General features: G+C 40.6%; 1 protein-coding gene across 4 annotated transcripts in view; it reads right to left on the bottom strand.

Moving 5' to 3' along the window:
* The window catches only part of phf14 (PHD finger protein 14), a 78,664-nt gene extending 65,653 nt beyond the window's left edge, over window positions 1–13,011 (bottom strand). For all 4 annotated transcript variants that reach the window (XM_035182764.2, XM_035182768.2, XM_035182766.2 and 1 more), the window contains exons 1-6: window positions 12,900–13,011; window positions 11,294–11,404; window positions 7,757–8,523; window positions 6,638–6,770; window positions 1,698–1,857; window positions 632–743 (exon numbers count right to left, since the gene is read on the bottom strand). In XM_035182764.2, the coding sequence (XP_035038655.2) occupies window positions 632–743; window positions 1,698–1,857; window positions 6,638–6,770; window positions 7,757–8,523; window positions 11,294–11,404; window position 12,900 (1,284 nt within the window). In that variant the 5' untranslated portion in view covers window positions 12,901–13,011. The remainder of the gene's footprint in view (window positions 1–631; window positions 744–1,697; window positions 1,858–6,637; window positions 6,771–7,756; window positions 8,524–11,293; window positions 11,405–12,899) is intronic.
* Window positions 13,012–15,884: the final 2,873 nt, after the last annotated feature.

Here is a 15,884-nt window from a genome sequence, read left to right as displayed (position 1 = left end):
GGGGCTGAAGAATAAGTGAATGTTGCCACCCCTGGACAAACGTCTCTGGAGAATGACCCCGGGAATTTGTGCAGTTGCTTGTTTGCATGTCGCCTCTTAAACCTTTTTGTTTTCAGTGCCTAAAACATCAAATATCCCTCTTTGTTTGATTCACATCTCACACTCATCTGCTGGAAATGTTATTGATATGGGGAACACTAAACCATTTTCTGCAGCCTTTTGTGGACACTTTAATACCAATCTTTAATGGTTAGAATGTCACAGTCTATCTGGGTATTGTTGCTGATCATGTTCAATCCTTCATGGCCACAGTTTACCATCTTCTAATGGCTATTTCCAGAAGCCTAATGTTCCATGTCACAAAGCAAGACTCTCTTTCATGAACACTTTAGGATGTGGTAGAACAGATGATTGGCAGCAAGTGTAGTTGAGAGTAAAGGGAGGCTCTGGCTAATATTAGAGTTGTGTTCCCACTAAATTGCTTGGTGGGTGCATTAGGAAATAAAAGTCAGGATAAAGTAATCCAAAAGGACATCTGAAACTGGGTCCTGCAGCATGTTAAAGTTGTCAGTAAAACTTAACTGAAGCTATGCATCAATAAGCTGCATCAGTATGTAAAAAGAGTACTTGCCTTGGCCCCGTATTTTGAATAATTCATTTCTGTGAGCGTCACTGGTCGTAGTTTATCAATGTCTCCAAATGCTACTCCAGGAACATAAAGTGCACAAACCACATGCACCCATCTGAAAACGAAGATAAAGAAAATCAAATTGACTGATGAACAGGTTTGGTCAAGAGAAACAGTACAAAATACATAGTAGGAAAGAAAATCTTGATTTGAAGATTTTTCACAACAAGAGGTTTTGTATGTATTGTACTTATACTTCTTTCTTTTACTTTGCATCTATTATTATTGCGTATCTTTAAAGTAATTTTCTACTCAACAACACAGTAAATGAGGACCATCCCTCAATGCTATTTTAAGGATAAAGATAAATAAATAAAGACATCAAAGGTGTCATTTAAAATAAATCAAATGCTGCATGCTGATTTCAAGGAATGTCATTTAAAATGATCAAAATCTATGATGATGGATACTTTTGCATTCAATGTAGGGATTACTGCAAACAAAAGAAACTTAATATCATGAAATTGGCTGCAATGACTTGCCCAGACACTTCAAAAAGAAATGGATTCATAGATTTATGTAGCCCCAGACTCTTGACTACAGTTTGCTGTGACACAATTTCAAATGCGGACTTTAGGGAAGAGAATCCGAAGTCCAATATAAAGATATCCATCTCTGGCAAGCAACCGCTTCACAGTTTAATTTGCTGTGTTTTTCATGCTCTAGTGAAGTAGTAAATTCGGGTGCAGCCTGGCTGAGGAGCACTATCAGCGATAACGTGGCTGAAGTCTCCACGCTTCACATAACACACTCTTTTCTCTCACTCCTTTTCTTCCTCTATCTCTTCTCTTCCCTCCATCCCCTTCTCTCATTCCTCTACCAGTTCTTTCTCTCTCTAACTTCCTTTTCTCCCATGCACTGAATATATATACAATTTAGATAGCCTTTAGCTGCCTGCAGCATTTTGACCAGTGAAGGTCATTAGGTGATATTTGTTTCTGAACGCGTTCCACTAGTTGGCCTCGTAATTGGCAACTGACCACCGGGTCAGTGTGTTGCTGTATCCCACCTCCCAGCATCCGTCTCTTTGAAGATGCCATCCTGGTTGGGGCACAGCTCACAGCTCGGAGTCACTCCGTTTTTACAGGCGTCACAGAACCAAGGCTCGGTCGAATTCTCAGAGGCTGAGCTCATGATCGAGTCACTTTCGCCATCAACACCATAACACCCTGGAAACACAGAAAGGGTTTGCCGGTATGGCAACGTCAATTAAATTGTTCATTAAAGGTAACATCAGTCATCCTATTTTCCATTTGATCGCCTCTCATATAGAGCAGTAACGGGAACATCACAATTTGTCACTACCACTCAAGAAGCAAAAGAAACATTGGCCAGTGAGTTAAGTGTTTCATTGGCTAGAGAAGCTCATTTGAAAGCACAGAACCATGACAATAATATACAAAATAAGAATAGAGGGGTTCCAGCTAAGCTTATCATTTTGTATTTAGAGTAAAGTTTATTTTCATATAATTTGCGGGCCAGCCAAGCCATAGAGATAGACTCTGACACCCCAACATACTATATTTTTACATTTCTCAAAATAACATGAAACATGTTTGTGTTTTGCCCTAGCCGTGTGCAGCTCTCTTGCCCCCTATGTTACTCTTTCTCTCTTCCTACAGCTTTGCTGTTAATTACAACAGACATTTGGAAATAAAAAACTAAAATTTACCTTCATTAGACTGTCTTTGCAGTGCAAAATGAATTTTGTTCTGGTTTAGCGTTTTGAGAGCTGGTCTTGAAACTGCAACAATTTAAGGACCAATCACTATAGTTAAATACTGGCATTGCTTTATAATGTGTATTCAATTGAAACAAATCTGCACCCTTTTATATTGTTTACTGTACTCCACAGAACATATAACCAAAAGCTTAGCTTTTTTTATTCTTAGGGAAGTATGTCTCTCTCTCAATTGGAAACAGATCCAACAGCTTTCTGTGCAGAGCTGTCAATCTCCTGTGACACTGCAGCACCACAAAACGAACATTTAATAAAAAATGTAGCCTTAGAGAAGCAAGAAGAAGCAAAGTGAAAGCATTTCAATGTTGTCCTCTTAATTTTCTGAGGTTGCCTAAACAATTACGAGGATGATGTGGTTTCTATGGCAGCTATTACACCAGACAAACGTGCTCTTCCCTACCAATGAGGGCAGCAATCTGTACTCTGCCTCCATAGGGGAGATAACATTCTAACTCCTAATTCAGTCATCCAGCCTTCAGGCTTTTTAAGAAATGGGAAAGACTCACAAATCAAAAGCTCAGTGTTCTGCATGCTCGTCACTATGTGCCACACTGGGGAGTTGGGCAGCCAATCGAAAGCAAACACTGGGGCAGACGGATTTATTTATTTCGCTCTAACTTTGTTTGGGGGTTCATGTCCTTTTCTGATTGAGAGACCTCTTGCTGTGTGTCATGCAGAATCACTAATTTTGACCTCTTTGGGACCGGGGGTATTTTCAGTTTTTTCACAGGTTTCTGGTCCGTTCTTTAAGGTCAACTCAAAGAGATAAACCAATCAAGCCACTGATTACTCCACAGGGCAAATTATGTCACAGCTGGATTCCATCTTGACCTTCAAAACAGAAGACCTACTTAGAATCTAATTACCCAAGATGTGGGTGTAACTACTGCTTATTTCTACCTCAATTTTCCTCCACAGTGTGTGGCAAGAGCAGGGTGCTGGTCCAATATAGTAAACAGGTATGACTGGAATACCTTTGGCAAGAGTTGGGTGCCTCATCTTCACTGATTGGACTTTGAACTGTGGAACTGGGGGTTATGAATGACCACCATACTGGCTTAACCGTCTTAGGGCTGAACCGTGGCACAAATCTTCGATGTTCCTTTTGAACTGAGATACAAAGCTCAGACCGTTAAGCCACGGGTTGCTGGCTAATATGAGCTAAGCTGACAAAAAGTGATGACTACAGGATAGCTTCATAATCCCTGAAGGAAAGATTATCCTTGTCAGAAATGACGAGCTTGGCAGAAAAAAAGAAGGGGTAAGGTACAGTCGACTAAACCAGGAGAAGTACTTTTAACTGCATTGAGATTGAATACAAGAAAATTCTTGCTTGCCGTCAACAAAGCAGGTGGATACATTCAGAAGTAGAAATATAAAAGCATGTGTGCATAAAGACATTAAATAAAGGTAATGGAGGGGGTTGTTTGTCCATGGGATGAGCAAGCATACATTGTATGAATAAATGAGTAAAAAGACAAAAATAAATGCAGATGCTTCAATACAGACACAAGAGCCATTCATAGTTTGATGAGAGAGAAAATGACATAATCGTGCTGAGGCTTTCATTCATCAGATCTCCACCCAAATGAATATATATTGGACAGGCTGTCATCTTGTCTTTAACTAGGCTTCCCGGATGAGGCTCCACAGCACTACTATGAAGCAATGACACATAACAAAAAGGTAGGGCTCTTTTATAATATTATGAAAAGTAAAAAAGCTGTACTGGCAAGCATTTGATAATTGTTAGAAAGGCCAGTAAGAACAGAACTTCTCCATGTGCTCCATGTACATGCTTGCTTTGTGGACACCTGCTCACTCCATCTTTTGATCTCTCACCCAGGGCCTGAGTGCCTACCTTTCATGTCAGCCTCTCTTCTCTTCTGAGAAGGAGTGATGTGTAAGGAAACTGGTGTGAACACAAGAACAAAGTGAAGCAGCGGAGTCGAGGGTCAAGACTGACTCCATATACCGACAGCTCATCCCTCATCCCTACCTCAAAGTCCTTCTTGACCTCATCTTAAATTTAAACAAGCAACTCTGTCTGATAGACCTAGTTCACATGTTAAGTCCACCTTTTTAGCAGAGGTGCATCTCTGCTTGTCTCTGTCGCTCCTCGTACAAACCAAACAATCATTTAGTCAGTTATTAATCGACAGTGTCGGATCATGAATCCGGATTGTTCCAGCCACTTAAACCCTGATGTCTTGGCTGTGCGCATCACGTCTCGTGACACAAAGTAAACTTCAATGCTGTTCAGACCCTAATAACTTCTGATTAGTGATGGTGTTTATTGTTAACGGGTAAAGTGAGCGCAGGTCAGCAGGGTGAGGAGGGAGGACATGCAGCAGGGTAATACAGTATGGTACAAGGATACCCAATTCATAATGTGTTTGCCCTGATCCTGGAGCAGCGGATGCTAAATGAAAGTAGGGGAAACTGTGAGTTAGTCACTCTATATTCATTGAGTGTGATAAACCAGTGACTTCAAGCCATTCTTTGAAAAACAGATGCTAACATGCTAACCGGGTAGCTGTTTTGCTAGCTGTTATTACACTAACTCAGTGTAAATAATAACATACATAATGATTGTAGAATCAGCATGGTGAATTTAAAATCATAAGAAAAACAACTGCGGTACTTTGTCAACTCAAGTACGCCAAATGTCAGCGGACACACTTTTACCCAAGCATTGTTTATTCAGTTCATGGGGTAGGGGCTCCTGCACAGGAAATTCTAAACTAAAATAAATTTCTTATAAAACATGGCCACATCAACAATTGCTGTTACTGGAGAAAAGAACACACTTCCACTGCCAAGGTGAAATGACCCTGCCTCAGCAGCAGTTCTTCATAATCAAATAGCTCGATCTCAGGGTGGCAAACTTCCAGCTCAGCTCTCCTCAAAATAAATGCATGGAATGGCCTGAATTCATTACTGCTAGCAACACCTTAGATCACAGTGCAATACTTAAACCTACATAGTACAAGAACTGAGAGGAATACATGCGTGAGTCAGCAGCCAAGTATGCAATAATACAAGTTAGTTTCTACAGTCAGGAAAATTCTTGCCATAGTTTTTGTTTTTTTTGTCTGAGCTCTCTGAACCGCTTACACAGCTGCTGAATGACATGTAACTGAGAGTCTAGAAGGCAGCTGGATGTGACTGGAGGCTTTTCACTCTGCCGTCAGGACTTAAGTCTCAAAACCTGAATATACTGAATCATAACCATCTACATGTATACCACTACAAAAGTGGTAATAACATAGTTTTATTTTTGTTGTTTGATTGGTTGTTTTTTGTGGCAAATTAAATGTCTGTTTAATGGACAGGGATGTATTGGAGGAAATAAGGGTGAAGAAGGGCTGTCAATGAATATTCCAAATTTGATTGTATTAACATTTGTCAAAAAAAACAAACAACATTTGATTGTGAAAAAGTGAGTTCTCATTTTGGCCTTTTAGTAACTATGGCAGAGAGTTCACAACCTCATCTAGAAAGAGCGATTTGCCCTCTGAACATTCAAAAACTGTCAGTAAATGGCAAATTGGTTTGACTATCAAATTGGTTAGCCTTCTTATAGACATAATGTGCAAAAATAAATATTTGAATCGTTTAAACCTCTATGTTTTTTGACCAATTCTTACAATACAAAGGCACAATAGCCAAATATATTTTTAATTTAATAATACTAAATTTTGAGATCTATAAACAATAAAATCATAAAAATAAAATCATAAAAAGTAAATCATAAAAAGTGATATCTTGAGAGAGGGCGACTGCTCAGTAAAATGTGTATCACTGTCTGTTTGTATGAATTGGAAACTTACAAAAACGGAAGTATGCATTTGCCTGTGTTCCAGTACTGGACAGTGGTGTGACAGACGGTGGCAAAGCAAGGCCCTATATGTGAAGACACATGTAGTCGCAATACAGTCAAAGTTTATGAAGTAATAAATTACATTTATCTAGTAATTTCATAGTGCTGATAGACAGCCTGGGAATATGGACTGCCTAACAAGCCAACTCCAGATACATTAAGTCTCTGAATCATTAATGTACTCACAGAGTTCACTTTTAGTAGCTTTTCTAGTTTAAGGGACCTGGTATCTTTAACCAGACTGTTGCCTGACATATATTTATGGTTTTAGGCAGACTCTGTATATGTCAACACACTGATGCATTGAACCAGTTATGTAGCTTACCTTCGTGCACGGTGACCCCACAGTTGTCACACTGAATGATCTCGTCTGCGTCCTCGCTGTTGTCCCCCAGACAGACACAACAGATGAGGATGTGCTGAGTGCTCCAGGTCTGGGACCGGTCCAGCAAGGCATCCTGGGGAATCCAAAACGAAAGACACATGTAAGAAGTATAAAATAAAAGATGCAGTTGCTTGATATAATTATTCATTTTAAAAGGGTCAGTTCTAATTCTCAGGCAAATACAGTATCTGCAATGGGAACAAGCAAACAAGACTAGGGATCTCACCATGGTTTCAATGCTAATTTTAGCTCTTTATATTTATCATTCAGATGTGATTTTGTGACACTGCTGCAGTTCCATGTTTTCTGGTAAAATGGCCGTTCTATGTAAATCTTTCTAGGATACTTTTAACTTCTCAAAGCCACAGTTCTCAGGTGCCTGACAAGTATTTTGTTTGCTGCTCTAGTATTGTGGCAGGAAACAATTTCCCAGCCTCTTAACAACTTTTATTAGAACAATAACCCTTTTTTATATAGAATCATATATGACCAGAGTTGCATTTAACTCATCCATGAGCAACGAACAAACACACACACAGATATACACACAAACACGTACACTAGGAGTGATGAGCGAGCCCACAAATTTACTCTGAGCCCTGAACAGCTGGGAGCATTTTGGGGATAGGTGTTTTGTTCAAGGGTACTACAGCTGTGGATGTTCTGCAGCCACTATCCTTTGAGCCCTGGTTTGCTGTCCTCCACTTCCTAAGAAAAATATATATTGCTAAATGTGCCTATCTGCTCTTTGTTGCTCGGCAGGTAGAGGACAGTTTGTTTATGAAAGCACTGTTTTATTCCTGCTGGCAACAAGGCTGATGAGAGGGAGCTTGCAGCCTATGAAAATCAAAACGATGAGCTAAAACAAGCTAAAAAATGTGTTTCTCTGTGTTTGTCTCCACAAGTGATGCCTGCCATATTGCACAGTCAATTTGACCCACTGTTAGTGTGAAAACAGTGAATAGTGCAGCCTTAAATCTGCTTTGGAGTAAATTCTCTCTACGCTCGACCAAACATCTGTCATTCCATTACTGTGTCTTTGTGAGACTGGAGCTTTACCTCATTGCCCTTTCCCTGGGACATGCTGTCATTCGTAAGCTCTTCATCGAAGGTACTGGTGTTCTTCGCCTTCTTCATGGGCTTCTTCACTTCTTTGTCAGTATCACTGCTACTGTTGTTGTTGTTGTTGTTGTTGTCATCACCATCTTCCTTATCATCGTCGTCATCGTCGTCGTCATCGTCATCATCATCATTATCATCGTCATCATCGTCGTCGTCGTCATCGTCACTTGCGCTGCCACCCTCCTCTTCATCAGTGCCCCCTTTCTGGGTAGCTGCTTTGCCTTTTTTCTTCCCTGCTGTGGGTCTCCAGTCATTATCATCCTCGCTGTCATAGTCGTCCATCTCGTTTAGCTCTTCCATTGTGGTGAAGTCCAGCAAGGGACGGTTCCTGCGGAAATTCCATTTCTTGGGCTCTGCCTGACTCTCATCAGTGTTCACACTGCCAGAGCCCGAAGTGGAAGCAGTATCAGCAGCTGGAGCGGGCTCGGGCTCCGTCTCAGGGTCAGGCTCTGATGTTTTCCTGCTCTTGCGTCGGCTTTTAAGCGGGGTGACAGTAGGGGTGTCTTTGGTTGGGCTGTCTGACGAAGGCTGCTGTTTAGTCTTCTCTTCATCTCCTGTTAAGTTTTCATCAGCAGCCAGGTCTTTGGCCTCCTCCTCGTCTATACCATCGTCTGCAGAGGCAACATTGTCCGATTCGCTTTCTGTACCTGCAGCACTCGCTTTAGACCCTTCTTCATCACTGCCGTTGCCTGTGCCGTCTGATCCTGTCAGAACACCAAACAACAACAAATGAATCAAAACAGATTAGAACAGTAGGAATAGGGTCATTTTCAAAGGCTTGGTTGGTGCTCAAGCATCTGTAAGGAATTGTGTAGGCAGGTGGGTTTTAAATTTAACTCAAAACTAAAACTATAATTTTTAATTATAATTTAATTATAGTTTTTATTCAACTGCGGTTGTATGCCTCCACCAACCAGAGCAGTTTGCATCTACATATGTCTATTTTTTCCAGATTTATATAAAGTCACTGTGACATTTACCTTTTGCCCTTTAAATAAAATCACTTCATCTTCGATAGATGTTTGATCAGGTGACAACTGATGAGTTGAAGAAATTCCCTCAAGTCAGGTTTGAGTTATTACATTCACAGGAACATTGAACCTTGACCTTTGAACTCCAGGCAACAAAATCAAATCAGTTCATCTTTGAGTCCAAGTGAACGTTTGTACCAAATTTTAAGACATTCCTTCAATTAACATACTTTGTGTGGCCACCATGACCTTGACCTTTGACTTTTGTCTACAAAAATGAAATCCAACTTCAAGCGAATGTGGCAAATGTGAAAAAATTCTCTCAATACGTTCCGGAGATATTGCATTCACAAGGAAAACATTTATTTGTGAGATCACAGTGACCTTGACCTTTGACCACCAAATTCTATTCAGGTTATCCTGTATGAATATTTGTGTCTCATGTAATGATATCCCCTTCGGGCATTCGCTCACTCGATTCATCCTGATAATGTTATCAGAGAGCTGTGGTCACAGTGTCAGTTTTTATTGGAAAAGCCTCGAAATGGCACAGGGAAAGTCAAGAAGACTATTCTTGGCTGCATATTTTCGAGAGCAATGCAGAAGCAACAACACAGCAGGGTGTTGACTTTACGAAACAAACCTCAGCTAACTGATGTACAGGGGCAAGAAAAACTAGTGATGCATTTAGAATGACCTGTTTATTCTGTAATATTGGTTATAAGATGTGACAACTCAACATCAGTGTGTCATACAGAACAATGTCAGTGTGGCCAGTGTCAGTGAGTGCGTTCAATAATTAAATGTACAGTTGGAATTGTTTGTGTGTTTGTGTATGTGTCAATACTTGCGACACAGATGCAGACCAGAGCACATTTTATCACCAATTAATGCAGAAAAACAGATTCACCGACATTTTCATGCCACTGTAAGTAGGTGATGGAAAAGGAAGGCAGCATGACCCTGGACACGGACGGGCAGGGCAGTTTGTTCCATTGGCCTCTCCAACCATCTCTACTCTGGTGCTGACTTTCAATGAAGTCAGCAAAACAACGTCTGTACCAGACGCGGGTACAACCTCCCTTACTGCCACCCAGTATGACTGAGCATTGGGCCGACAGCGTGGTCAGCAGCCAGGCAGGACAAATGCTGCACGACGCACTGGGATTTTATGATTGAGCTACGAACAGCACTCACACTCCTCCTTTCTCTGACTGTGCTGTTTTCACATCACAGATGATGCACAAATGCAATAAAACAACAGACAAATGTCGGCTGATATGAGAGTTTAGTGAGGGGCGGCTGCTGTGAAGGTGAGCTGAACTGACACAGGCAGGGCAGGGCAGTGAACAACACATTTCTTATATCTGTGTGTTGAAGACATCAGTGATAAAGCCGAGTGTTAAAAAAAAGAATAAAATACGAGTTGAAAAAATTTACCAATAAACCACAAGCAGATGACAAATTAATACAAAGAAGATAATCCAGTCCGATACTTTGGTTTCAGATGCTGACTGGGAAAATCTTTATTTGGGGGCAGCCCTACAAACGCCCACTTGTAGGTTAAGGGCTTTCAACCAATTCATTGTTTCTGCATCTTTATGGTCACAAGGGTTTAGTCAGCTGCTAAGGTCTGAGGGGACACGACTGTCCGCACCACAAGTCCAAAATGGGAGTGCATTGCCCTTTCATTACCATAATTTTCTCCAAGGAGGTGCATGTGTTATCGCAAATGTCCCAGCTAGACACTCCGTAGTCTCCATGCTTTTAACGTGCAACAGACGCAAAAAAAAAAATACTTACACATATATATATATAAATACTAACATTTACTATGTAAACACTGTCTCCACAAACAGGTCCAAACCTGTTTTATCCTCCTTTGAAAAATGGAACGATAGCTTAGTAGCTGTAGTATAATTACAGTTTATCTTTTTGATTATAAAATGAGGGGAACTCTTCCATAAATCAACTTTAATCCCAAAACCTAGGTAAACATATTGTACAGAAAAACTGCCACATTACCATTTTCCATTAATCAGGTAACTATTGGTGAGTCTGCATTTGCCCTTTTTGGACAAAGTGCAGGGTAGGCAGTTTTCCAGATCGCTACTCACTAAGCTTCAGTGCCGATGCTTGAGTGAACCCACAACTCACGACAAGAAGTTTAAACTGGCCCCGATAAACGTGGTGTAATGGACAAGAGGTGCTTGAGAGACTGGAGAGACAACTACATTAGACAAAGATCAGTAAATAAATCACTGGCAAAATTGTGGAAAATTTGGTCTTCATTAAAACTGGTGCCAGGAAGATGATGTTGAAAAAACTTTGGTCATCACTTGCAACATTAGGTCGCAGGATACAGACTCTTGTCGCAAGCTAAATGTTTGGAAACCATTTTTTGGTGTACACAATAGCTATATATTGCGATGTTTCGTAAGAATATGAAATGACATACTGTGCAACTTAAAAGGCGACAGGATGTTTCACAGTCCATGCTTACCTGAGGCATCTCCCACTTGAAAGTCACTGTCATCTGAGCTGTCATAATCCAAGGCATCTAAGAGGGAGGCAGCGAGTGGCTTCACCTGCCGGCGCTTCAAACTGCGGTCCACTGACAGGAGAGAATCGCAGAAAACAAGGTCTGAGCAAACGCATGTCCGAGCAGCAAATAACACCGATCCTCCAGTGTAACATTATGGCATCGGATACCAGTTTTAAACAATACTTGTTGGTTAAGCAGTGACTGTCATTGAAACACAAAATGCAGCCTCTTGATTCAGTGCGTATGTGTAGATGAAGAGCAGAAGCAGAACACGTGTCGAATTGGCATACTAGTACTGATGACCACATGCCATTAAAACAACAATGATATAACATCAGTATATGATAGTGGGGGGCAGTATCTGTCGTGATGATAATAATGATAAGCCAAGTGGCCCACAGCAATGACAAACCATACAGCATAAACACGTGGGTCAGCGGGAAGGAATATATGTGCCAGTGGACATGAGTAGGATATTAGTATTGTTTGTGTGTGCCAGCAGATTCACATTGGGTTAAACTACAGCAGATACAACCCAGAATACCACATGGTGAGAGCATCAGCCATGTTGTGCTCCATGCGTCTCTCAAATAAAGTAAATCTGCAGCTTAAACCTCCCTGTATAACTACTGTAGCCCCGATGGTACATGATACATCCTGAGCAACACCAAACCTCTCTGTGGATTGTGGAATACGGTGTTCCGTGTCAGATTGTCTTCCTAATTGCCATTTACAGTTCTTCTGCCTGTTCTTAATTCTATTATTGAGCACCGATGTCCTGAGTCAGACCCTGGCCAGCTCTCTCTCCATCAGTGCTTTGTGAGTGCTGGGTGTTGATCGCTCTCCCTCCCTGTGCAAACAGCCCCCGCGACAGATGTCTGTTTAAACCGTGCTAACGTGAGGCTGAAACACTATGGTTCATTCAATAAAACGGTCCAAAAAAAAAAGTTTGATCGGATTTCGCCGAACAGCCTGATGAGATTCACGAACGCTCCTCACACGAACACTACGTTTAGCGTTAGCATAGTGTTAGCAAACAGAGCGCACCACTGTAGCTCCGCAGCTACCGAGCAACTGCACAGCACTACACTACAAACTGCTGTTAGCCAAGTCCTGTTCCTCCAAACAGAAGTTAACCACGGAGACTATGTCGACCTCAAAAGCTGCAGCGTGCATAGTTATTCGATCTGCTTCAAGCAGCGTCGTTCCCTAACCTCGTCAGCCAGGGGAGCTAGCTACTCGTAGCTAGCGTTAGCTGTAACAGTAGCATTCAAATTACAGCGTTGTTATGTAAACCGTTGAGGCCGTTTCACGTATTTATGAGCATGGACATAAAGTAAAGGGTAGGATTTACACACTACATGTATAACACATCAGTGTTTGCATTAAGAGCAACAGCACTTGCTCGTCACAAAGCATAGCTGGTCTAGCTTAGCCGGCTAGCTGCTAGTTAGCAGCAGTTCGAGGCTGGAAATGATGTTATTGTTCGGCACACGACAAATCTAAATCCACACAATCGTACAGAATCTGAGAGGAAAATTGCAGCGTGGAAAGCAGCACTCACTCTGTGGTTCGTTTTTACTACAAGGAACGAGGCAGGTCTCCTGTTAGCAGCATGTTATGTGGACAATGGAACACACGGCAGTGACGTACACACGACTGGATGTTGTTGCCATGGGGACAGACAGTCAAGGATGAAGCTACAGGATGATTACAGGAAAAAAAAACAGACAAGCAATATAGGCCTAGAAATATATTTAAAAAAACATATATATGTATTGTTTAATGTTTTAGTTTTAAGATTTTTCACATGTAAGGCTGCATATATATTATTGCAACCACACAACATCAGTGTATAGAAAGACAGCTCAATATATGTATTCATAAACATAAAATATATTTTATTTATAAACACATATTATATATGTGATATGATTGAAAGCTTAAGACTGAACGGTGTCACCACCTGATTCTACAACCAATAACAGAGAAGAGCTTATAAATCGTCTCTCTAATGAATTTTGTATTGGAATCCTTTAGAGTCAAATACAGCTGTTTACAAGTTAAAGAAAAAACAAGTGTCTCAATATGATTACCAAGAAAACAAACCATAACTCCAGAGTCCCCAAAGCCTCTTCAGACACTTGACTGAGGGGGATGAACAACATTCTCTCAAAAGATGTTCCCTCATGTGTTATTTTCTTGATGGTGGTGGAGAGTGCTATCTGACACATCAGCCCCAAATATGTAAAAATTGCTGAGAAAGAATCAATTGAAGTGAGAAGAAAGAAACCAGTATGCTTGTAAACACATACCCTGTGACTGTAGCATTGAAGTGGTGATTGAACATGAATCAAAATTTGGATATTATCACAAAGAAACATAGGTTATAGATTGATAGACCAGCAAAGACCATTTTATTGAGCACCCACTGCCCTGTTTTTTCATTTACTCTTTATGTGGTATTATATATATTCTATTCTACTTCATCCACTGCAGCAGTGGAGGAATGTTAATGACTTTTTCAATCACTACAGCTGCTATTCTTTTAACCCTGACATACTCATTCATTTCATGCCTTCACAGTATGGTCCGGGTCAAAAATGCCCTCGTAAAAATTGTCTATGCCATATTTTGAACTACAGATCTATTTAGAATGTATAAATAGCCTAACTGACATTAATAAATTGATGATTTATCCTTAATTGAAGTTTCAAAGAGCAGGGAGAGTGTATTTTTTAGGTTTTACACCACCTGTTTTCAGAGAAAAACATCTACTATCACACAATATCATGTCCTGTTTTACCTAAGACATGAAAACATAACAGCCATAATGATTTGAATACATTTTATTGAAGGTGAGAATGGCAAGTATATTCTGGAACTGTTGGGATTTATTATATAACCATCTACAACCATTATAATCGTTAAAACCGAGTCACTCGAATGACATTTTCCGCTGCCATCCTGCCTTCAATTAGATGTGGAAGTGAGGACCAACATTGTTTTTCGACATTAATGTCTCCCTTGCTGCCTGCTCCTCTCCCTCAGAGTCATCTTCGTCAAGGGGACTGTAATCAGAGTTTTCCTCCATGTTGTCTTCCTCCTCTTAATCACTATCTGCTTCCTCGTCTTGGAAGACCGGATCAAGGGCCTGTTGCACAGTATGACTTGCTGCCATAACCTCAGTCCCTGAAATGGCAGCTCACGTACCTTTAGAATCTTATGAGCACCCAACACCTCTTTGATCTCAGTTAGCTCAGAATAAATGGATTCTAATTAGTTTATTTTTAGATTGCTTGTGCTTGCAGGTGCAGATCTCGTGTCTGTGTCAAGGCACCCTCGGACCTCTTTATGACTATATGATCACTCCTATGCTGTTTTACTCTTTCACTGTCTGCGATTCCCCCATGACCCTTCAAAGACCAGCAGGTGCCTGTCTCTGAGGGAACCTGGGCAGATGTGCTGGGAACAAAGACAGTTCTTTGTGAGAGTGTCACTGTCCCCCTTGAACTCTGTCATCATCCATCAAAAATACACACAGACATGGCACGTACAGTTCACACTTTCAAGATTCACCTAAAACCACCATTTTCCTTGATTTGACGCTGGTGGCTCTAAAATCCATTTCAATAGATACTGGTCAAATTTGACCTGGAACAGACTCAATGTACAAAAAAAGTTAGCATCTCTACGTCTAGTATAAGTATAACATGTTTGTGTATCTTGGGTCATTATAGGAAATGTCATCAAATTTCAGGCTGAGAGACTGACATTTAGGGTATTTGTAATGTTAAACTTTACTATCAGATGTCAAAAAGGGTCAAATTGGACCCAAACATTATGTAAGGGTTAAAATGTTGAGTGTTATATTGTAAGGTGGTTTCTAAATTGTGTTGAATTAATGAATATACAGCCATGTGTGTGTTCAGCTGTGGCTTGTTTGCAAAAATATAAGTAATCAGTTTGGAGGTTTAAGCACAGGTGGATCCGCCGGCTTGGCATTTCTGCCTGACGCACCGCTGACGGTGCCATTGCGCCGGCTGCAGGCTCTTCAGCTTGGAGCCCCCCTTTTTAGACATTTTAGATTTCAGCACTCAATATTGGCTGTTGGCACAACAAAATCCAGTACCCTGATATCAACTGCATTACATAACCCAGGCTTTCCAGTCCATGTCGAGGCTTACAAAAGAGTGAAAAGAACAAACAACAAAAACAGGGCAACAGAAAAGAAGGAAAAAAGACTAAAACAAACTCAATATAGACAAACATTAGAAAAAGAATTATGTGACAAATCACTACATGAGAATCTCAAACCACCCCCAGGTCTACAGGTTGCTTTTAAATGAACATGTGTCACAACATATCAAATAAACATGTTTTTGTTTTTTAACAATGATAAACATTTATACACTGTTATATCTGACTATATCTGTTTCCTGGGTAACAGTTAAACAGTGTAATGCATCCCAATACATCAAACAACTACAATAGCACTGTGCACATCATGCATACAGTACCTTTATGAAACCACATTTAAATTCACTAG

The sequence above is a fragment of the Hippoglossus stenolepis genome, chromosome 17 (assembly GCF_022539355.2).
Source record: "Hippoglossus stenolepis isolate QCI-W04-F060 chromosome 17, HSTE1.2, whole genome shotgun sequence".
In the NCBI taxonomy this organism is placed as follows: Eukaryota; Metazoa; Chordata; class Actinopteri; order Pleuronectiformes; family Pleuronectidae; genus Hippoglossus; species Hippoglossus stenolepis.
The sequence above is the reverse complement of the archived record's forward strand: the minus strand, read 5'-3'. Positions and strand labels throughout refer to the sequence as shown.